At 41.5% G+C, this 22,608-nt stretch overlaps 2 protein-coding genes and 1 long non-coding RNA gene across 9 annotated transcripts in view; 1 reads left to right on the plus strand and 2 right to left on the minus strand.

Annotated features, from left to right (window-relative positions):
- Positions 1-4,111, plus strand: part of LOC115567588 (uncharacterized) — a 17,439-nt gene extending 13,328 nt beyond the window's left edge. For all 7 annotated transcript variants that reach the window (XR_003981224.1, XR_003981223.1, XR_003981222.1 and 4 more), the window contains 3 exons: positions 262-341; positions 1,813-1,975; positions 2,252-4,111. This is a non-coding gene — a long non-coding RNA (uncharacterized LOC115567588). The remainder of the gene's footprint in view (positions 1-261; positions 342-1,812; positions 1,976-2,251) is intronic.
- Positions 1-11,449, minus strand: part of LOC115567583 (uncharacterized) — a 13,442-nt gene extending 1,993 nt beyond the window's left edge. Inside the window, exons 1-9 of the mRNA XM_030394308.1 lie at positions 11,220-11,449; positions 9,067-9,288; positions 7,988-8,994; positions 6,662-6,808; positions 3,977-4,054; positions 2,764-2,868; positions 2,124-2,273; positions 1,786-1,953; positions 169-321 (exon numbers count right to left, since the gene is read on the minus strand). Coding sequence (XP_030250168.1) covers positions 169-321; positions 1,786-1,953; positions 2,124-2,273; positions 2,764-2,868; positions 3,977-4,054; positions 6,662-6,808; positions 7,988-8,994; positions 9,067-9,232 — 1,974 coding nt within the window. The 5' untranslated portion in view covers positions 9,233-9,288; positions 11,220-11,449. The remainder of the gene's footprint in view (positions 1-168; positions 322-1,785; positions 1,954-2,123; positions 2,274-2,763; positions 2,869-3,976; positions 4,055-6,661; positions 6,809-7,987; positions 8,995-9,066; positions 9,289-11,219) is intronic.
- A 2,927-nt stretch (positions 11,450-14,376) lies between these two features.
- Positions 14,377-22,030, minus strand: LOC115566741 (lysosomal thioesterase PPT2-A-like). The gene is made up of 8 exons (XM_030392702.1): positions 21,648-22,030; positions 20,175-20,328; positions 18,021-18,116; positions 17,816-17,923; positions 17,636-17,719; positions 17,462-17,546; positions 14,919-14,973; positions 14,377-14,733 (listed from the first exon to the last, which is right to left on the minus strand). The coding sequence occupies exons 1-8, from the start codon at positions 21,879-21,881 to the stop codon at positions 14,590-14,592; spliced, it is 960 nt and encodes a 319-aa protein (XP_030248562.1). The 5' UTR covers positions 21,882-22,030; the 3' UTR covers positions 14,377-14,589.
- Positions 22,031-22,608: the final 578 nt, after the last annotated feature.

Raw genomic sequence — 22,608 nt, forward strand, 5'->3', positions numbered from 1 at the left:
ACTTTTAGTTCCACAGCAATGAAATTCAACTTTAAACCCTATTTTAAATCAAGAGTTAGCAGGTAAAAACTGGAAAAGCTAGTCTGAACTCAGGCAGGCTTCTTGTTTCCCAGTTTTCTCTTTCATGTATAAAAACTTTCAAATCCTCTCCTCATGCTGACATCTCACCTGCACCATGTCCTGGTATTCCTGCAGAGCTGTGGTGAGTTTGGTGACCTCTTCACACAAGGTGGTGCTGATTCCCTCTCTTTCCTCCAACAGGGCTGTCTGCTGAGCCCCGCCCCCAGCCAACTCCTGACCAATCAGAGAGTCAGAGAGAGCCTGGAGGAAAATGACATGTTGTGAGTCAAAGTTTCCCTGTGGTCACTGAAGTCAATATTTACTGAACAACCTCATCCGAGGCCTGAAGACAGACTGCAGAACAAGTTCCTCATTCAACAATGCAGTGAGAGAAAGTTCTGCAACTTACTTTTAAAAGGTGGACAAGATTAAATGAAATATTCTTTATTTCTCCTGCGTCTTTAGATAAAATACAGAACAGCAGCTAGCCCCTCAACATTATATCACAGAACATCAGAAATCTGCAACAGCGTGCTTATAATTCACCCATCTGTAGGACAGTCATATTACAGACCAATTTATTTCATGATTTGAATTTAAAATGAGAATGAATTTAGGCTCATTAGTTTAGCATAAACATGAACTCTTTTCGGTTGGTGTACAGTTTGTGACCGAGACAAGATGATAAAATAGAACAGCTAAACTTGTAAGAGTCATGATTGAGATTAAAGACGTACAGTTTTCAAGTCTTTAGTTTCATGTTACTCTTATAAAATCACGCAATCGTAATTTCCTCTCGTCAGTAAAACATATTGTCTAAAATGGTAGACACTTTCATCAACAATTGTGAAAATCTTACTGAAAGGACTCAAAACCCTATAAAATATAAAAGAAAGGCCACTACAATATTCTGATCATCAACCTAAAACAGGACATCCAGTAATTGTTCATGTTCATGCTACTTGAACACACTGTTAAAGTAGTGTTCATGTCATGTTACTGATAGATTGTGATACACTGATGAACGCTGTACTGAGTCACACCACTGCTTTATGGCTTGAACACACACACGGATGTATTATATACTTTTTTATTGGCCATATGTGAGCCGACTATAAGGTGACGTAAAAAATTAGACCATCCCAGTCTCTCGTGTTTGCCTGTACACGCCTGTGCATGATTTCTTTAAGTTGTTTAATGCCGTTGGGCTGCAGATTTATTTTCTATTTTCTGCGACAGATGTGAATTTATGCATGTTCTCGACTGCCTTGTATCAGTGCCTCTCTCCGCTCCGCTAACAGAGAGCGACATTAGCCAACATTAGCTTAGAAATGGAGTCCGCTAACATAAACTAACCAACGGCTTCTGGCACAATACAAACGTTCCACAGAGCCCCTTTAGTCATAAACCGAAGTGCAATGGAGAAAATTACTTATTTGACTCGCTTTTGGTGCGACAAGGAAAGTCAAGGGATCACCAAAGTCACGTGCATTAATCCTCTGGAGACCATGAGTGTTTGCTACACTGCTTGTTAAGCTCATAGTTGTGGCTGATGTTAACAATTGAAGGTGACTCATAAGCTGGCCAACATTTCTACCCCCCCGGGGCCCCTCTGCTCTCCTCTCCTCTCATGTGGGTTACTGCAGCTGGGCAGTGAAAAGATAGTGTTGAGAGAGATTGTAGTGAGGAACTGAAATTGTAGAAGTGCGAGCGTGGGAGTGTTACCTGCGTTTCTTTCTGACATCTCTCCAGCTCCGCTTTGAGGAAGTGGATCAGGGCCTCCTTCTCCTGCAGGACCGTGGTGAGGGCCCTGTCCCTGTGTCTCCACACCTCCCTCTCTTTCTCCACCTCCATCAGCAGTCGATCCTTCTCCCCCAGGGACACTCGCAGGTCCTGGAACAAGAGCAACAAGCAGGTCTGTAGACATAAAACTTCCAAAGTATAGAGAGGGAACTGAGCATGATGTAACCATGTTTTAAGCCACAAAGCATGCAGTTACACCCCTGGCTTCCACAGTCTGTGTGTGTGTGTGTGTGTGTATGTGTGTGTGTGTGTTCTCTTACGTTGATAATATCCTGGTTACACTGCAGCACCGTGTTGAGTGTGTCGAGGTCTCTCTCTCTGTCTCTTCCAGCCTTCCTCAGTGCCTCGATCTCTTTCTCCATGCTCTTCTCTTTCTCTGTCCTTTCAGACCTCAAAGTCTCCAGGGCAGCCTACAGAAAGGTCAGAGGTCGAATCCACTGTGACATAACAATATTCTGCAATTTCAATTCCCCATCTACTTCAGTTGTGTCAGAGAACGCTGCAACTCTGTTCTGCTGTGTAGCACCAGAAATGTTTTCGCCCGACTTTCACCCAGCATGGAGGTGAGTAATGACCGACTATGCATTTTGTGTGAACTGCTCCTTTAACCCAAGTCTAGTTCCAGCAGTAATGTTTCACAGGGGAAATTGCTGACATGCAACTGTTACACTGGTAAAACTTCCCGCAGGCATGAGGTAGAAAAAATACCCATCACAAGACCTGCACAGCTCACACAAAAGCCTTCCGGGACAGGAGGATCGAGTCTGATGACTATCAGCAAAAGTCTTTCTGCTCGTGCCGCTAACTGCTATGCTTCAGCGAGTGGGTCATTTGTGTCATCACAAGCAGATCCAGCATGCAGCGCTTGATGTCAATGGCCGGGATGGTGTTGGCTCTAACCTTGTTTTCAGAGAGAATTTCCTTCAGACTCTCAGTCAGCTTGTTGCTCAGCTCAGTCCCTGCTGCCTCCTCCACACACAGTCTTCTGATCAGACCCATGCAGTCCTGGAAGAGAGGAAATATCTTTCAGCTCAGTACGAAATTAGAAACACACCCGTCGAACAGCTGACTGGGAAAAAAAACATTTGAACTTTTCTTTACTCGAGTTTAAAGATTTAAGGCTCTTTTAAGTGCTGAGGTTTGAGTTTATGAAGCCATTTCAAGCATGAAACAGCACACAGGGCCATGATAACCAGAGGCAAGCGTTCATATACTGGATACGCCTGAGCCAAGCTCATATAAATGCAAATGAGAACCCATGCAAACATCTGACAGCGGCGTCATAAACTACAGATCCATCAAACAGGTAGCCACATTAATTACCTATCAACTCACCCTGAAACTAAAATCTGTTCGAACCTGCTGAAATCTGTTTTGAAACCACAAGATGCACTCTGAGAGCTCAGAGACGGAGAGTTGTTGAGTTCAAGAACTGTTAGGAACATGATATTCCTTTTATCGTGCCATTCACGGTCTATCAAACTCAGTGTACTGTGTGCATATAAACAGCTGATCTTTAATGTGCGCTTACAGTGGAACGCCTGGACTACTTACATACGTTAAAGGAATAGTTTGACATTTTGGGAAATATGCTCTATGGCTTTCTCTGCAAAAGTTAGATGAGCAGCAGCTGATTAGCTTAGCTTAGCATAAAGACTGGAAGCAGGGGGAAACAGCTAGCTGGGCTCAACTAAGGTAACAGAATCCATCTCTAACATTTGTAAAGCTTTATTAACCAGTCATACTTGTTTTTGTTACGTTTGGACTGGAGGTGTCACGATAAGGACAGTCGTGTTTGCTTTAGCCACATCACAATCACGTTCATCCAGAGTAACTAGAGAGTGCAACAGTCCAGTTAAATTCCTGCTGTTAATCATTAACATAACCAGCAGCTAAAAATAAGAACAGTCCAGCTCAAAGCTTAAGAAAACATACTTCAGTGTCACTGGTACAATGTGCTGAACACACAAAGCGAACGCAGCAGCTCTGGCACTGCCACTTTAAGGGCGTACAGTGACTTCAAAGACAAACAACATTCCAGTGAGCTTTGAGCCAGAAGATCCGACTGCCGTGTGCATGACCGAGTCCTGTCTCCCCTCATCACCTCACCCACCTGGATCAGACGCTCCCGGCTGTGGAGGGAGTGACCGAGGCTCTGCAGCAGGGAACCGCCGCCTTCCTTCTGCACCAGCTGGAGGAAAAGAGGAAAATAAATGACAATGGTTTTCTTTTTAAAGTCGGAGCAGTAGATGAAACTGTTGTGCTGATTTACTGATTCTTGGGTAAGGCTGAGTGAAATATACCCCACCGCACTCTAGCCCTAAAGCGAGATTCGGTGAAAAAATGACCCTGTGGTTGTGTCTTGCTTGAACTACTGGATACACTGCTTCACTGTCGCTCGCCGACTACCAGAGGTACCACAGCGTTGGTGCGTATACGTTAGCTTTCACAAAACGTGCAGAAATACAGACAAAATCAACGCCGAGTATGGACAGAAGGCTCCATCCTTATCCACCTGCGTATCCAACGTTGAGCATAAATGAGCCTTTAAACATCAGCTTCTAGGGCTTTTCAATGGCTTTTAAGGCCCGATTACTGCAAATTTAAAGATCCAACACAGCATATTTTCAGAAATTAACTAACTAAACTGAACTAGCAGGCTTACACAAGCAACAGTGAGAGATTTTCCCAGCACAATTATGAATATGAATTAGAATGACCCTAAAAGGAACGAAAACAGAAGACTGAACAAATGTTTTTATTTTGATTTCACGAAAAATTAGGTCCTGACAGATGAGAAACTTGACATGAATTCCAATCAGGTCGATCACACTCAAACCTGGAAGCTGCCCAATGCAACCACAATCTGACAGCTTCACTGGAACAGTTTGAGTTCTGCTTTGCTTTGCTCAAGGGCACTTCAGGGAAGGCAATGAGAAAGATTGAGTCTGCTGCTCTGGGGAATTGATCCATCGACCCTCCGATCACAGGCTGGCTTCTGTAACCTTTCAGCCGCCACTTGAATCATATATTTTTAATAACAGTTGAATTTAATACTGTAGATAAGCAAATGTACATCGTTGGATTTATTTGTTACCCCGCACATCTGCCTGTTATTAATGACATTAATGAGTTCTTAGATTCTGACTGTTTCAGTGGCTTTCGCTGCCTTTTACCCGAGGAAGTGACGTACTGTGAAGTACTGATTCACTCAGTGACACATGGGAGATTCACTGATAAAGATTTGTTCGTACACGTACTGACTGCTGCTACGGTTTAGGCCTTCTGGCACTCCACACTGATTCTTACTAATATTCAAATCCTCATGAGAACACAGAGCTGCACATCCTGATAGAGATCAAGTCATGTGAAGCAGCCAAGAGGCCTTTTTAATGATATCCTCTATCATAAGACTGCTGAGCCCGGGGCAAACTCTGCCGGTCGGGGAAGATTCCAGAGAAAGGCCGCGTGTGTGCGTGTGTCTTTATCTGCACCTGTAAATGAGGAAACGCAGACACACCCTTCAACAGGCACAAAACACCGTGCATCCACCCTCCATTCCTTTCACAATGTTATATTTGTGCTCGGTCAACACTCACACAGCGGTTTATGGAGCCGTTTGGAGCTGATGTGCAATGTTGTGCTTTGGTAATAAACCAGTTTTGCTCGTCTTAAAAAAGGTCCGGAGCCATTATGTCTTGTGACCGCTGGTAAAAGTAACAATTACAAGTAATGTGTTACAACGCAGCCTCACCAACATCTCAATTCAATCTCCACTTATTTTATTGTTAGATTATTACTGAGTTTATACAGTTTTCGATTAGATTTTTATTGATATGACATTTTGTATATTTTAATATGTTTACAAACTATTAATGTGAGAATTAATATAATCAATTTTAACAATTATGTATGCCTCTGACCTTGTTAATCTTTTTAAAAACAGCAGTAAACATTCTGGGCAACACATTTGTTTGCTTTCTTGCCGAGTCAGATAGGAATTTAAGTTATCTTTTTATTCAATATGAAGCTACAGCTAGCAGCCGGCTAGCCTAGTTTAGCATAGCAACTACCTTGGTTTTTATCTAAAAGCACAAAACAAAACAGAAAAAAGTTTCTGGCTTTCAGCACCTCTAAAGCCGACTCACGAACATGACGGGTTATGTCTCATTCTTTTAATCCAAACAACCGCCATTACTGATAAAAATCTCTGACTCTGACGTAAGACCCGATGTGTTCTCCAGAAGTTGTTGCGAAATGCAGCGTTATCTTGATTAAAAGTGACAGGTTTCTCTGGGTTTAAACATTGGAGACATCTGAGAAAATGCGAGCGGACAACTCCACAAAATATATCCTATATAAACAATAAGATCCCTTCTTAACATGGTTCTAGTTGTTAGTGCTCGGAGGAGACAAGTCCACCGTTTGACTCCCTTGTGAGAGAAATCAAGTGGGAAGAATCCAAAGTTGTTCTTTTTGGACTTAATATCCTTTTTTGTTTCCTTCGGTTTCCTTGGAAAGTGTTTCTGTGTTATGATGTGGTGAGGGGACTGTACCCGCAGAGGAAATTTTGTACTGAAAAGGCTGTAATGTTGGAAATCTCTCCAGAAGGCATCTCTTAATTTTCACTATGAACAAGTCAGGGTAGCTCTCCCCTCGCCCCCGTTTCCAGTATTTATAAGATAAGCTAAGCTAAGCTAAGCTAAGGAAGCCATACAGAACAAAATGCCAACAACTCTTTTCACATATAACTGAAGGCCTTGAATGGGAGTAGAGCGAAAACGGAGTGAATACTTACAGGGGCCCAGTCTTCAGATCCGTTGACTTCAGTTGGTTTGCTCTTCCCGTGTTTCAGCTCGGCCTCCATGGTCCTGATGCGGGACACAGCTTGGTCCAGCTGGCCTCGCAGCTGCCTGTAAGCGTGGTGAACCTTACCAGTTGTGCTCTGAAATAACAAATTATTTCACAGTAAACAGGGGTGGAGCGGTATGGCCGTATCGTTAGATATCGTTCATCGCGTTAATGCCAATCTCGATATTTTGGAATCTCCTCAAATGCGGTTAATAAATGCAATGATTAAGCTCAAAGTTGTTATGTTTTTGACCAAATACCTCAATACTGATCTTGTGATAATATTACAGGACTATTGGTACTTTCACAAATCATTAAAACAAGAGATTTATGATTAATAACCAACAGTATTGTGAATATAATGATGCAAAACAAAGTAAAACAGTCTGGTAAATTCATAAAATTTAGATTAATTTACTGTATTACAGCATTTAAAATCAAGAAACGCCAACACCTATGCCATAGCATAATATAATGGCATCATAAATCTCACACGGTATATAGTTTCATATCACAATGATGTATTTTGCATCTACTGCAAAGCCCTGTGAGTAAACTGGAGTAGAAACACAAGTTAAACGTGTTGGTTTAATCTTGCTGGGACTGACTGAAATAAATTGCTCCTGGATTACCTCTTGCAGCACACTGTGTCAATATTTACTAGCACACGGCATGTAGTCAGAGTTATAACATTCATACAGTACATACACCCATCAGCCACAACATTGGATCCACTGACAGGTGAGGTGAATAACATTGATAATTTCCTTACAATGCAATGTTCTGCCCTGGTGTTTATACGGAGGCTACTTTCAACACACCACCCACTCAAACAATGTTGTAGACCAACTACACCCTCGATGACAGTGGCCTCTCCCAGCAGGACAATGTGCCCAAGGAAAAGAGCTCCGGCCTCTGAATTCCCCAGATACCACTCAGATCTAGCATCCATGAGACATGCATGACCATGTCCGAACCATGGAGGCCGCACCTCTCGATGGGTTACAGCCATGCCTGATCTGTTGCTTGGGCCTCCATGGATCAAGTATGTCCTGAGGAAGGATGCTTGATCGGACTGGGATCGTTTGAGTTCTTTGTCATGTCCCCCCCTGCTGTCCTTGCCACTGCCATCAGGAAGTGTTGTTCATATGACAAAGTGACATCCACATGAAAGCCAGGACCCAAGATTTCCCAGAGGAGAACTACATCATATCAGGATGATCAGTGTTATTCACTTCACCTGGGATGCTCAGACAAGAATGAAAATACTCACCTCTCGATGAAGAGGCATGAACTCGTCCCTCAGCTCTGTTAGCACGTCCCCGTCCTCTTCATCCATTTCATCCCCTCCGTTCCTCACCTCCACAAAGTCTAGCACCCTGTTCACGGAGGGTGACCTCGTCTCGCCACCTTTTCCAGAGTACCTGCCTTCCTTCCTGCCCAAGATTGGGATTCTACTCCCTGATGGCGAACTGAGCAGTTTTCCTTCAATACTTCTCAGCTCCTTCAGCACAACGTTGGCTGTCTGACCGCCTGGTGAGTCAAACGGGTCGTTGCCATCAAGAGAGTCCAGTGACTGAATGGACTCAGTGCGTGAAGATGCATGTAAGGAAAGACAGGACCCCGCCAGCGAAGATGGGCTGGAGTTCATGGATGGCACCTTGTGCCAGTGGAGGGGCATGCTCCGGGATTTGTCCCGTGACAACGGGGAGAAGGGTTGAAAAGGCAGATGGCGAGGAACCCCGCAAACAGACTCATAATCCGAATCGGACACCCGTAACGAATCGCAGCCTTCACATCCTTTGCCCTTTCGGCATCTTTTTCCTGTCCTTATAAAATACGGACATGTGTCCCACTTCTCGGACCAGCACTCGTATTCTGAGAGCGCCATATTCTCCTTGAGCATCTCCCTGTAGCCCTCCTTCTCTAGCTCTCCATCCTCCTCGCTGGTGCTGCCCCGGCTCTGGAAGTCCTGTGGGTGTCTCTGGCAGTAGCTTTGGTGCACCCACTGTCTGATCTTGTCCCTCTCCTGCATCAGCTTCTGCAGCCTCTCGGATGAAAGGACCCTCACCCTGGCTATCACCGAGTCGTACTTGAATACCCGCTCGAGCACGCACACGCATTTGCCGCACACAAACTCCCCTCGCTCATTGCCCCGGGGTACAGACTGCCCCAGTATGTGAGTCAGCACAGAGAGCAGATCCATTCCTTTGGACGGGGAGCTCAGGGACAGCTGGGACTTGGAGAGAGACACCGAGGAACCCAGAGATAATGTACTGCCTGTAAAGAAAAGACAAGTTTACTTCACACGCCTTTACACCTTTCTTTAATTTCCTTTTGCTCCAGACTCACCCCAGGGGCTGCTCTGCGAGGACCGAGACAGGCTTCCTCCTCTCAGGGACTCTGTCGGGGTCTGACCAGTCTTCTTATTCTGGCCCCCAAACAGCCACCGCCTTTGGTTTCCCAGGAGAGTCCCGCCACATATTCGGCACAAGTCATTTTTACCTCTGGAGGACATCGTGGACAGAGGGCTGCTGATGTCGCCCTTGTTGTCCGATAGATGTTTGAAATTCTCTGTGGATTAAAAGAAAGAACAGGGATGTATTTACAGCAGTGGTTCCCAACAGAGGAGGGAGTCTATTCAAGATCAGATTTAGTATTCAGAATCTTTTCTATCCAAACACAAGGTTCTTAGATAAAGAACTGCAATTGTCACATAAACATGAACAGGGCTGCACAATATGTCAATATGTTGTTGTCGAGATATGGGACTGTATATAGTCTTAAATGTTGGATGTCATTTTATTGTGGAATGGAATCAGTTTTGTAAAAAAGCAGATCAATTTTGACTTTTAAATCTAATTGTTTTGACTTTTTACTCTTACACTTTAATTACGTAATCATGACTTTCATCTCATGAGTTGGATTTAACTATTCATACTTTTGACCTCATATGTCATAATCTTTACTTTTTATCTCGCTATTATGCATTATCTTATTAATTGGATTTTGTTTTTCATAATTTTGATTTTTATCTAATTATTCTGACTTGTTATGTAAAAATTTTGATTTTTTTACCTCATAAATTGGATTTAACATTTCATAATAATTGACCATGTATCTCATAATCTTTATTTTCTCAGCTCAGCTCATTTGACTTTCCATTTCATAATTTAGAATTTCAATGTCATAAAGTCACATAATTCTAACTAAATCTCATAATCGTGATTTTTTTAATCTCATAATTTTGATTTCTAATCTCATAATTACCACTTTGATCTCATAATTTTGATTTTTGATCTAATAATTTAGACTTTTTATCAAGTAATCATGAATTTTACCTCATAAATTGGATTTAACATTTCATACTTTTGGCTGTATATCTCATAATCTTTATTTTCTTATGACTTGTCTCATAAATTGGATTTTGGAGCTCATTATTTTGACTTTCCATTTCGTAATTTAGAATTTCAATGTCTTAAAGTCACATAATTATAACTTAATCTCATAATTATGACTTTTATATCTCAGAATTTGGGGGATGGGAATATTTTTTTTAATCAACTTGTTTTTTTTTCTGGCAGTAATGGGCTTCCATAGCTCCTGACCCTGAGAACCACTGGTTGGGAACCAGCTTTATTGTCAGTATCCATGAAAGACGGAAGAGAAAGTCATTAAAGCGAACCTGGCCTTGACCCAACAGCTGTCAAGTGTGTTTTTGAATATTGCTTTGAGTTGATGCTGACTTCATTTTCCAGCTCTCTTCACATCACAACAGGTCAGTGGAAGTTTATCTGATCCATCTAATCCAACCAGTTTGACATATTCACTGTCTCCCTGGTGCTTTTCACACAGGAGGTCGTGTTATCTCTCCTCTGCACGGATGTTTTGGCCGGTTTATTACAGCTCACAGCTGCTGGGTTGTTACAGTACAGGGCGGGACACGTCGACCTTGAGCCACGCTGACAGTAAACCCAGTCAGACTGTCGATGAATGAAACTTTCTCTTCCACACTCAGTCTCTCCACGAACATGTCGCCCCTCACAGGATGTCTGCAGATGATCCCTCGACTCATTCCCCCCCAGATGAAACAGAATAACAGCATTTTGAAACATGATTTTAACGTGAAAACATGTTTTTCTGCACACGGAAACCGAGAATTAAAAAACAAAACAAAACAAAACCATAAACATGATGCATGACGTTAACGACCTTTGGATCAACAATTCAAGGGGAGTAATCACACACAGCTTCCTAAAAAGAGAAACGCTTCATCACCCAGTGGAAAACAGTCGCAGTATCGTCTGTCTGGATCTATTTTGAGCGACTGAGGTGCAGCGATTCAATGTGAAAGTAACGTCAGCCCGTGAAAGAGGAGCTCCAGGGTTTCGACATGCAGGCGGGGATATCAGGAGCATAGTTCAGCTCAGTTCGGCTTCAACAAAAGGCTTCACAAACACACAACTAGCTCTCATATGAAGTATTTTTTGAAAGCGCAGTCTTACGTGTGAGTCCGCGGTCAAAAGTTAAAGTCCGACAAGCGAGCGAGGAATCTTCATCGTCGTCTCAGAGAGCTGAAGCGAAGCAGGGAATGTAAAGTGGACGGTGGACACGTTTCCTACAGCGAAAAATCTCCGCCGGGAACTGATCCTGGAGCCGCGTCACAGCACACCGGAGCAGCGCAAGAGAGGTGGGTGCCGACGTCATCAGTCATACCTGTTTGGAGCAGCGCGAGGAGGAGGAAGAGGAGGAAGAAGAGGAGGGAGAGGAGGAAGAAGAGGGGAGGTCTGCTGACGCTGGCTCAGAGGCTTTAATTGAACTATTACGCTGTTCATCCACAATAGGAGGAGGGCCTATCATTATCACACACCTCACTGCACACTACTATATTTATAACAGCTTCTGAGTACAAAAGGTGTTTCTGTCAGTCTGTGATTTGCCATTTTGTTACTGGTATTCTCTTTTTAAGCATACATTTGTCCACATTGGCACCATTAAAAGTATGCCGAATTAGTTATTAGTTGATCCTTTTTACATTAAACCCATTAAAATACATGTAACTATCATTGGATTACTTTGATACTGAATATAACTTAAAATTGTGATAATTCTCAGGCAGGTTCTGAAGCGGCATGTCTATTCCATTTCTAAGTGAATTTATGGACGTGTATTCAAAATGGACGTTATGAATAATATTTTTAGGTCCCGCTGAATTATGTCAATTTTGAGTTTCATGTCTGTGTTAATATTTAACAGGTAAACCGGTCTGTGATTTAGAACTTTGGGAATGGTATTATTCTGTTAAGCCCAAATTTGTCCACATTTTGACACACTGGCACCATTAAAAGTATGCCGAATTAGACATTAGCTGTTCCTGTTTGCACATAATCGATACATTTCCGGATAAACATAACCGGATTACTTTGATACTGAATAGAACTTAAAAATATGATGTTTGCCAGGCAAGTTCTGAGGCATCTTTTGCATATGATTTCTAAGTGAATTTATGGACGTGTCATCACAATGGACATAATAAATAATAACATACCTTGGAATTTTAAGTCACGCTGACTTACATAAATGATGAGTTTCATGCCTGTGTTGAGATTTGACTGAATTCACAGTATGTTTGCTTCCCCCTGCAGCTCCTCTACGCCCTCAAGAGGAGGCTTTTGGCTTTGTCCTGCAGAATGAAATATGAATTTTGGAATTTTTTTTCTGTATTTTCAAACAAAATGAACTCCCCTCTTTTCTCTTAGCTCAGAATCCACAACTCGCCCCCTATGAATCAGTTGATTAAGGAAAATCAATAGGTTTAATTGATTGATCACGCCCCCTTTGCTGCTTTGATGTAATCATGTGTAAAGGGCAAAAGTGTCAACATATGTACTCTGCAGTGAGGGGCTGAGTGAACACTATCTACACAGATTATCATCAGGATAAGCAGCACAAACATCTCATCAATGACATGGGACAGAGAATAACTATAAATCATTAAAAACGTTCAGTTTGTATATGAGATTAAAATGACTGATAATAAGTGAAAATTAGAATATAAATGACTTCTCCCAAATAAATGTAAACTAACATACAAACAACAACTGTGAGATTGATGTTTACCCAAAACACACCATTTCAGACACTCTCAAAAGATCATTTTACACCAAATTAGATACTGCAGAATATAAATGTCACATTAAACTAACCTGCTCGGCTCTCTGTGGGTTGAAACTCACCATCATGTTGCATTTGTGTCAGAAGAGCACCCCAAACAGTGCAGGAGAAAGCAGTTTTCATTGCTCTGTGATGCAGCATAAATTCACTCTTTACAAGTCTCCAAAGTACCACAAACCTCCACTAGAGGGCAGCGATTGATTTGCTTTTGCTCATGTCTCGCCATTATGCATGACTCACTATGTCTGGGTGAGGACTATTTAAAGATGTTTCTTGAAAGGGAATATAAAAACCACTAAAGATGCACGACCACACATAGTTTGGTTGTATATTGAAGCCTTTTTTGGTTCAGGAGAAAGCGAGAACACACAGATGATGACTACTGTAACACTGTTATCCATAAAGTCTGCACACAAAATGCATCATAGATCTGATCTTTTTATGAAATGTTATAAAAATCTATTCAATAATGTTGGGTTATTGAAACATTGCCCTGAAAACCCCAAATGTCACAGTCATGGTGGCACTTGAGGCAAAGTTATGTGATCACAGTAGCTATTAAAGGAGAACTTCGGTCGATTTAAACATGCAGCTTCATTGCTCAAGCTACCCTTGACTTGCCAGTACCGAAGACGCGAACACATTTGGTCCAGCCATTACAGAGCTCCGTGAACGGAGACTTAGCATTGACAGCTAACAGCATGGGGTCAGAACTTTACACTGTGTTTTAAGCATCTTAACATGCTCCACATCTCACACCAAAAGTTATGCAACATCAGCAGACACCTTAGCACACAGCACTGTAGCCTGTATGACTCAAACTGAATAAAAAAGTAGTTAAAACAGTGTGTTTGTGCAAGCAGCTACTTACCTGTTTGTTGACATCCGTGTGCTTCCGGTAGCTAGACCAAACTAGCGTATCCATCGAGTGTACACTTAACAGACTTAACAGGCTGTTGTAAGGCTCATGGCTCATGACAGGCTGTAACATGGACATGTACATTATGAACAGAAACACGAAAATGCTGGATTACGTTTCCGTCTCCGCCAGTGAGGGAGTAAGTGCACGCTCGACGGATTGACTAGTTTGGTCTAGCTACCGGAAGACCCGGATGTCAACAAACAGGTAAGTAGCCTGTACCTTGTACCTTGCACAAACACACTGTTTTAACTACTTTTTTATTCATTTTGAGTCATACACGCTACAGTGCTGTGTGCTAAGGTGTCTGCTGTTGTTGCATAACTTTTGGTGTGAGATGTGGAGCATGTTAAGACGCTTAAAACCCAGTGTAAAGTTCTGACCCCATGCTGTTAGCTGTCAATGCTAAGTCTCCGTTCACGGAGCTCTGTAATGGTTGGACCAAATGTGTTCGCGTCTTCGGTACTGGCAAGTCAAGGGTAGCTTGAGCAATGAAGCTGCATGTTTAAATCGACCGAAGTTCTCCTTTAAAGTCATTTTCTAAAGGACCATGAATGTTGGGATAAAAAAATCACAGGTAACTGCTTTTTTGTTTCACCTTTTTTTAATAAAATATCATTCATCTGGACAGTTTTTGCACAAGCATGAGCAATTTCTACAGTATTTCCAAACACAACAGCGTCTGTCTGGATCAGATTAGTTTAGTTTTGATCAGTTTGATTAGTTCATCAGCTGAACAGCGCTCTGCGTTAACATCCCTCACACTGAGGGGCCAGTTGGTTTCATGTGAGCCACTTCTCTATGCAGCTCACGAAAACTGTGAAGTTGGAGTGCCACTGAACGTGCTTCACTCCGGAGTGAACGCACATCGTAACGTCCCCGCGAGCATCCAGCGTCTTCAGCCCAAACGTGTCGTTCTTGTAAAACTTAAGTGGGAGAGAGGAAGAGAAGGCCGGGTTATTACAGAATAGGAGAAGAGAGAAATCAATTTTAAAACACGGCCTGAGGTCATATTAAGGAAGTGTTTCGATTTTACATTAAAGTGATACCATTTATGTGACACAGTTTGGCAGAGTTGAAAGGAAATATTACATGTTGGTTTGCGACTCACCTCCTGGTTCCTCATCTCTACAATGTTTTCGTTGCTGTCATAGAATCCAAAGTGGCTGTGTGCGAAAGAGGAAACGGTCAGTCCAGGTAACGAGAATCGAGAAACTTCTGCTGCTGTTTTGACCAGAAACAGTTCCCTCAACACACGTAGCGCGCCGTGTCACTACTCCCCACACTTTAAAGTGAAACTCTCGCCAAAATGCAACCTAGGCTTTATTTGTGAATGTATATGAGTCAAACCTTCGTGTAAAAGCATAATTACGATGAAAGAGGCACTTTTAAGATTGACCGTAGTTTCGTTTTCGGGACAAACTCATTTTCAATGGGAGTGCAAGGGGCAAATTAGCGATAGCATCAAAATCGCTATTTTTAAAACACTAAGAAGGCTTGACACAACATGAAACTTTGCTCGTAGTTTCACCAGGGTCTCTACACATGAACACGAGCGTTGAGAACATTGTTTGTGTACACAGAGTTTACTAAAAAGAACGTTTTTGAACAACTCACCTTAGCAGTAGCTTCTTCTGCTAGCCACTGTCATGGTAGCTGAGAAGTATCGATCTCGGAATGCGATGTCACATGGAGGACAGTTAAGGTGGAACGCTCCTAAAGCTTAGTTCCATATAACTACAAGGATAATTCGTTGTTTTGTCGTTAGCGAAAACAATATTGACCTTGAAGTTGAAAAAGGAGCCTCATATAAGAAAAAATACTAAAATCAAAAGCCGAAAAACGTCACGTGAGATATCGCGTGGATAGTTGTTGCTGGAAGACATTAGAGTTCCACCTTAACTGTCCTCAAAGTTACGCTGCATTCTGAGATCGATACTTCTCGGCTGCCATGACGACTTGGCGCGGAAGAAGCTACTGCTAAGGTGAGTTGTTAGAAAAACGTTCTTTTTAGTAAACTCTGTGTACACAAACAATGGGCCTCATTCACCAATATCTATTTAAGAATCTTTTTAGATTCTTTCTTAAGTTGTTCTTAAGAGGCTCCTTAAGAAAACCCTACGTCAGATTCCCCAACTCGTTCATAAGCCTCAGAATTGTTTGCAGCTGTGTTCTTACATTGATGAAAGCCGCAGGAGCAATATATATGCCATTGTTTTGCGGGCCTTGGATGGAGAAATTCCACGTATAAATAGGGTGGGGGGGTTACTAACTGATGGCATGTTTCCAATTTACTTGATTTATCTTAAATCATTGGCACATTTAATTTATTTTAGAATTTAAATTATTTGTAAATTACCAAAAATATGAAATAAATAAATAAATGAATAAATATGACAGAATTATCACTGTAATATTGCATTTTATTGAACTACACAAGAGAAGAAAACACAACCATGCCAACATTTCGGCACTGAAATGTGTGTTAGAGTACTCCTGAGTGTTCGTAGGATTTGTTCTTGCCTATAAGAAAAAATCCTAGATAAGAAAAAATTCGTGAATGCCACAATCTTCGTAAAATCTTCGTAAGTGGGACTTAAGAACAAATTTGTTCGTAAGAACGGTTCATGAATGAGGCCCAATGTTCTCAATGCTCGTGTTCATGTGTAGAGACCCCCGGTGATGCTACGAGCAAAGTTTCATGTTGTGTCGAGCCTTCTTAGTGCTTTAAAAATAGTGATTTTGATGCTATCGCTAATTTGCCCCTTGCACTAAAATACGGTAAATCTGAGTCGTAATTATGCTTTTACACAAAGGTTTGACTCATACACATTCACAAAAAGCCTTTTTCTGGCGAGAGTTTCACTTTAAAGGTATCCGTTTCATTTAGTTATCAAAATGTCTCTGAACGGAATCTCTCTCAAACTGTCTAGCTCCCAACATCCAGACGACAGAAGAGAGATATTGATAAAAATGTTATGCATATCTTATATCATATATCATCATCATCATCATTTTAGTGTGATATCATATGTTCACCATTATGAGTCTTTAGAAGCTGCAGGGAGTAAGTAGACTTTTATGTCCCCTCTGTTTGTTTTTACAATTAAAAAAAAAAAAGTTTAATGTTCGGAATCAATGGAATTCTCCTAAAAAACACAATTTAACAGCAGTTAAAGGCACGACAGTAGAGGACAGAGGCACTTCTAAAAGAATCAGGTCCCTGTTAATGAAAACTTGATTTCTTTTTTTTATTAGTCTACTAGTTATTTGAAAATCTGGATAAAGTTATGTGTGAGATTAATATAAATATACAAGTGTGGGGAAAAAAAACCTTCATAGATTTAAAGTTTTTTGTTTTTCTTTCTGTTTTTGGTTCCCACACTGCTTCCACTTCTGAAACCAAACCTACAGCCATGATTTTCATTTCAGGGACGTCGAGGATGTGTTCACTATAGTTCTCTTTCTGTCTCTAGGTGTCAAGATTGTGGCGCAACTTCCGTAACCAATAAATGTGTGTCCGTTTGGCTGTTGCTTAATCGGGGAATACTATATTATAGAGAGAAGTTTGGTAAAAAGGGGAACTAGAGAGGTTGTTTTTTTTTGTCACAGGCTCATTAAAACAGTGTGTGTTGTAATCGAGGACAATGAAACCTTGACTGCCACGGTGTGATGACTCCATCGTCGGGTCCTCCAATCAGCACGAGCTTCTTGATGCGCAGGAAGTTTCCCCTCCACGCTGAGGAGGTGAAAAGGAAAAAATCTGTTGTTGTTTCTTTTTACTTTAACAAGGCACAGAACGGCTGTGACGGGGACTCATTTCATTACCTTTCATGTCTTTGTGAGGTCTGTCGCCATTAAGCAATGTCAGAAAGACGTTGCCTTTCAGGTAGCTGGACCTGTGGTGAGGGTCTGTGGAGGGAAAACATACATATATGTTGGTTGTGTATCTCTTGCAGGATGTGCAGGTTCTCTCAAATCCCTGCAGAACTCCTTCCTCATTCTCACCGTTCCAGTAGTCGCAGATAGACACTTTCTGTCCAAATCTGTTGTAGCAAACACGGTACACTGTCTTCTTTATGCATTTAGGAAATACCCGCGGCAGGTAGTCTGTGTCTGTGGGATATGATGGTGAGAAATTCACTGTATTACGAACAACCTGGAGGACAAAGTTATCTAGATATGGTTCGAACATGAGGTGAAGCTCTCTGACCTCCGTACTGTCCAGCCAGCGGTGACGACAGCGAGATCAAGGTGTGAACGTTGTGGTCTGGCATCATGGAGACAAGTGCTCGACAGATTAGGCCACCTTAGAAAGAAAGAAGGAGATGACACACGTTCAGTTGGACAGAGGATTGTATTTTTCCACTTTTCCCCTCCAATATTAAACGACTGCGGCTGTGAGGCTTCTGAGCAAGATGCTAACACCAGCTAGCATCTGCCATGTTTATTATCGTCAAACATTTTTCTAATTTGCAATAGAGCTTCATTTTCCTTATCGATTGATCTGTACTTTAATTTCACGAGTAATCGATTAGAATCCAGTCAATAACATGTCAAAAAAGATGTGAAACTTATTCGTCATGGTTCGTCAGAGTCCAAGCTGACGTCTTCAAATCACCTCTTTTGTCCAACCAACCTCCAAAACCCAAAGACTTCTGATTTACTGAAGAAAAACAGCAAATCTTCACATTTAAGAAGCTGCAACCAGCAAATGTTTGACACTAGGCTGAATTCAGATGAGCTGCTTTGGTTTTTGGGGTCCTGACACTGTGAATGCCGGCTCAGTATCACAAGGTTACGGCTGATTGTTGCTTACTTTGAAACGGTACAATTAATCACAGCTGTGTGTCCAACCCAAGTACACACTGTCTTTACACAAGCAGATAAAAAAAACATTTTAAAAAGGTATGAAAGTAAAACATATCCCTCTGTGGGATATTTCCACCGGCCACTTCTGTGCAAAGCTCAACATCGATTGTTGAGTTTCACTCCCAGGGTGTCAAGTACCGACATTGTGGGCTGGTTAAGCGTCCTGACAGAACGTTGTTTTGTGTTGCTACGTCTGAGGTGTGTGGTAATGTTGGAAAGGCATTGTGCAAGGACGCAAAAAAAAAAGAAATCATCATTAACCCCTTCAAATGCATTAAAATTAGAGCAACAAGCCTGATACTGGAAATGTAAGTGGTAGAAATGACACATATTTGTGTTCAAATGTAGGGAGGAAAAGCAAAAAGGTGTCAGAAAACTAAAAGCTCAAGTAAAGCACAGATACCTGGAAAACCTACCGAAGTACAGTAACAAAGTATTGGTATTTGTTGAAAGATTGACAATCCTGTTCACAAATATGTTTTTTTTCATACACTCACAACACATGAAAATGAAATGTAAAGCTGTGAGCCAGCTGGGTTTAAACAAAGTGACTTATCTCAGTGCTACTAGTGTGGAAGAGGAAGTGGAAGGCCTGTGGTATAATGATATATATAGAGAGATGTGTGTGTGTGTGTGTGTGTGTTTGTAGATTAAGCAGGAGAGACCTTGTCAAAGTCCGATAAGACAATATGCTGTTCTTATGCACTGTATGCGTCCACTCCTTCATGCTCACGGTGGTTATTTTGTTAAACTGACCTTCATCAAACAGACACTCTGTCCCCTCTCGCTCTGTGCAACCTCTTCTGTCCTTGCAGCCAAACCGTAAATCGTCAACGTTTGTCAAAGATTAGTCTAATCTGACAGAGAGAAGTCATGTTGGCCTCTGACAGACTGACTGATGCCTCTCTTCTCTTCTCACTCACCGAAGCCATCCCATTTATGTGTGACGTGACGGTTCAGAGACGAACAGCTCTCACACACCCGAACTCACCAGTTTATTGGGAAACTGAAACCAGAGCATCCTACTACAATACTTTTGTGATAAATCCCACCTGCATGAAGGCTATAATGCTAATTATTCTATCTGAACTATGTCAGAAAGGAGTTTATTGAACTTTATAGTCGTTTCCGAGCAGTCTGCGGTGTTGCTGAACTGTCCTGCACTACACAAACAGGTGTTTCGATTATTTTGTCCAGCCCATTTTATAAATGAGGAGAAATTCAAAATGCATCTTTTTTTGCATTTGTAGAGATGTTTGTTAGGATATGTCAGTTTATGTCAGTATAATAAGCTGTTTCCGTATATGTTCTTTGGAAAACTAATTAAAGTTCAACAAAAAAAAAAAAAGAATATGTTCCGTCTGCTGTTGCATCCCAAGCTGGCCCTCGATAAACGCTCAAAGATGTTTTGTTGCACAGCTAATGAATGGAAGTGGTCGGCGTGTGTGTGTGTGTGTGAGTGTTTAAGAGTGTATAACCGAGTGTCTGAGAGGACCTTGTGAAAAACAAAGAAGATGGACGCCATCAGGAGCGTTCTTCATGATGGAGTCGATGGCCTTCCTGAAGCCCTGGACCTGCTTCCACAGGGGCTTCAGACTGGCCATGTTGTCGTACAGGTCGATCGTCGTCACCTCCGTGCCCGGGTGCACCTGGGAGAGGGGTTCAAAAAGAAGAAAAAAAAAAGGGGAACTGAGTGGCAGAGGGGGGGAGCAGATTAACAGGAGCACGGTGATTAAATCAAATACCAGCAGACTGAAGGCGTTGTCAGCCAGCTCAGTCAGACGTTCCTCTCAAAACAGAACTGATCCTGAGGAATAGAAAGTTCCAGAGGAACAGAAACAGTTACCGGGAGGTCGCTACCAGGTTTTCACTTCACTTGAAACCTGCCGGCCTTCAGAAACGACCCTGAACGTCCTCCAGAGTTAAATGGGAAGTTTTCACAAATCATCAAGTTTATGAATATGTTGCCTCACTGGTGATTAAAATATGAAGAGCAGGTTTATAAAGACTTTCTTAACATAAAATGCTTACAAAGTCATCAAACACACACGGGCCAAACTAACATTACTCAGTTCATACACTTACTCATACTGTACTTGTACTGCCGTATACATTTTGGATTCCTTATACTGTAGGCCTACATGAGTACGGCCACTTTATTTAGATTTTTACTTCACTACGTACATTGATAACTTTAGTTAATAGTTTCTGTCCAGATCAGATAAAACGTTCAACATTTGCCTCCAAAATGTATTCGAGTGGAAGAACCTGAATAAATGTACTAAGTTACATTCCATCACAGGATTCAGATTATTAATACACAACACAATCAACTAACACATTATATATGTATATATTATGTTTTTATGTCTTTTCTATTATTATTCAGTCATCGATTTATAAGTATAAACAGACCACATGTGTCATTTCGTTGTACAGTAATGATTGTATAGAAATGATTAAACTGATTTAACAAACTGACCTTAAAGAACAACACAGTTTCATACTATTTACTTTGTTTATATGTGGCGGACCCTGCCACCTGTCGAGCTTCACACAGTGTTCTGGGGACCTCTGAGAACAGCTTGTTTATTCAGTTATGGAAAAATAAATATTTCCAAGTTTGTATTGATACCTCATTTATAATGTAAATATTAATTCTGAGTTTGAATTTCTTCTCTAAATCTACACAGTGCTCCTTTAAATTGACCCTGAACATCTTGAATGATACAGCAATATTATTACATTCTGTAAACACAAGTACATTTTGACACCAGCACTTTTGTACTTTCACTCTAATGACATGTTGCAGACAGGCTGGGTTTGACTTCCTTATTTTCACACTGTTTTACACTTTCACTTATGCCAATGACTGTGTGTGCTCTTCTTCCATCACTGATTTAAACACTGAACGGAGGACTTCAGGAAACTTTTTGACATTTGCTGCACCTGTTTTAAGATGTCCTACCTTGTCTATGAAAAGAGACAGCGTTTCGAACTGCTTGGGTCCGTCGAAGATGCCGTGCACGATGACGACAGGCTTGTATCCGCCGACACAAACCGCTGTCAGCAGCTGCAGCAGCGGCAGCAGCAGCAGCGGCAGGGACGCCGGTGATCCTCGGCTGCTCTTCATCTCCTCCCGGGCACAGGTGACACCTCTGGCTGAGCAGGATCGAGACGAGGGACCGCAGACAGACCTCATCTGGAGCTGATGAGATCTTCAGCGGTGTTGATGACTGATTTTATGTTAATTATCGATCCTTTCACCTTCTCTTTTAACTTGGAGAGCATGTGAGCGCGTCCTTCCTGGACCCTCCTACTGTATACCAGTGTGTGGTCTGTGAGGCTTTTTGTTAGTTGGTGCTCATTTTAGCATACTTAGATCTTTATGAGGCTATTTACATTCTATTGTCATGCTGCTTCTGATAATAATGTCACTAATAATAAAAACAATATTAATGACCGTCAAATTATTATTATTTGTATTGATATTATTATCATAATCACTACTACTATTGTTGTTGTTGTTGTTTTTGTTAATAAATCATGTCTTGATAAGAGTGTGCAAATACAAGGATATTTACCCAGATTTAAAGGATAAGTTCTCCCAAAAATGAAAATTCACTCATTATCTTCTGTCTTCTCCCACATGTGGATGGAAAATCATCCAAAGTTTGTAGTCCACAAAACATTTCTGGAGCTTCACGGAAAAATCAGCATTGCTGTGACTTATTTTTTCATAATTTTTTTCCTTTTTTTTATACTCGATGGACCCTGCCACCCCTCTAGCTTCAAACCTTGTTCTGGGGACATCATTTTCCTCTAAAAAAAACCCAAAACAACTTGTTTATTCATTTATTGAAAAGACATATGTTTTTTAGTATGTATTATGATCTCACGGATATTGTAAATATTCAGATTCTTTACAA

This window comes from Sparus aurata, chromosome 17 (genome assembly GCF_900880675.1).
Source record: "Sparus aurata chromosome 17, fSpaAur1.1, whole genome shotgun sequence".
Taxonomy (NCBI): Eukaryota; Metazoa; Chordata; class Actinopteri; order Spariformes; family Sparidae; genus Sparus; species Sparus aurata.